General features: G+C 73.4%; 1 protein-coding gene across 1 annotated transcript in view; it reads right to left on the minus strand.

Moving 5' to 3' along the window:
• Positions 1-7: 7 nt before the first annotated feature.
• Positions 8-1,201, minus strand: part of EDEM1 (ER degradation enhancer, mannosidase alpha-like 1) — a 10,234-nt gene continuing 9,040 nt past the window's right edge. The window contains exons 10-11 of the mRNA XM_004692243.2: positions 870-1,073; positions 8-308 (exon numbers count right to left, since the gene is read on the minus strand). Coding sequence (XP_004692300.1) covers positions 219-308; positions 870-1,073 — 294 coding nt within the window. The 3' untranslated portion in view covers positions 8-218. The remainder of the gene's footprint in view (positions 309-869; positions 1,074-1,201) is intronic.

The raw sequence follows: 1,201 nt of genomic DNA on the forward strand, positions 1-1,201 counted from the left end.
GCGACCGGTGACGCCAGCTTGTGCGCGCCGGTCCCCGGCGCCTTCTCACCTCCAGTGTCACCGTGAAGAACAGGGCGTTTCACGGAAGGGAGGAGAAGCGCTCACGTGTGCAAGGATTTACTGCGCGGGCGGGCGGCCGGGCAGAGCCACCTGCCGGCGCCCGACGACGTGGTCCCCCAGCGGGCTGCAGGCCGCACCTGGCGGGCGGGGCGGGCCGGTCAGGTCAAGCCGACCATGCGGTCGATCTGGCGCATGTAGACGCTCTTCAGCGGCAGCGAGAACCTCCGCTCGGCCGGCACGCGGCTGCACTGCGGGGGGGGCGGCCGTCAGCTGTGGGGACCAACCCGCCCCCGGCCGCCGGCCCCAGGGGCGCCCTCCCGCCTCCAGGGACGGCCACACTGCCCGGGCCCCGCGGCAGGCCAGGGAGGCAGCCGCCCTCGCCGCCAAAGCTGCGCCAAACAGCCCAGGTGAGCCGGGCAGCTCTGGCCCCCGGGCAGCTCTGGCCCCCGGGCTCTAGCTGGGCCTGGCCCTCCGGGCGGGGCGCTGCTTTCTCTCAGCCTCTCCCTTTTCTCAGTAGAGGTGTGTCTCCCCCTCAAAGGAGAGGCCCCATCCAGACCCTACAGTTATCTGCCAGGTTCCCGCATACACTCACTGTGACCTGCTGCCCCCAGGCGACTGACCCCAGGACCCGGCTGACAGGCCCGACAGGCCCAGCCACGCCCCCGGGAGCTGACGGCCCTTCCCGGCCCTCCCCGGGAGCGCGGGGGTGCGGGGCGGTGGGGCTGCCCAGAGACACCCGCCACCCGGCCCGCCCGGCCCGCCCGACAGCCACAGGCGTCTCCAGCAGGGGCGCAGCGCCAGGCCCTTACGTTGGAGCTGGAGTTGATGAGGCCCAGCTCCTGGGCTCTGGGCCTGGGTGCCGTCCGGCCGGGCCGGCCCCGCCCGCCCTCCTCCGAGAAGCTCTCCTTCCAGGGCGAGTCCCGGAGGCGCGCGTCCACGGACATGACGTGGCCCTCGGTGGTGAACAGGTACCTGCTCCCCGACTTGTGCACGGGGTTCTCCTCGTCGAACAGCTGCGGGGGGAGAGAGCCGCCCCGTCAGCACCGACTCGGGCCGGCAAGCGGCCTTTGCTCTCCAGGGACCCACCCAGCCGGCCCGCCAGCAGAGCGCCCGCTCTGTGCAGACGCAGACGCCCAGGCCC

The sequence above is a fragment of the Condylura cristata genome, unplaced genomic scaffold, assembly GCF_000260355.1.
Source record: "Condylura cristata isolate star-nosed mole 26May11 unplaced genomic scaffold, ConCri1.0 scaffold00033, whole genome shotgun sequence".
NCBI lineage: Eukaryota > Metazoa > Chordata > Mammalia > Eulipotyphla > Talpidae > Condylura > Condylura cristata.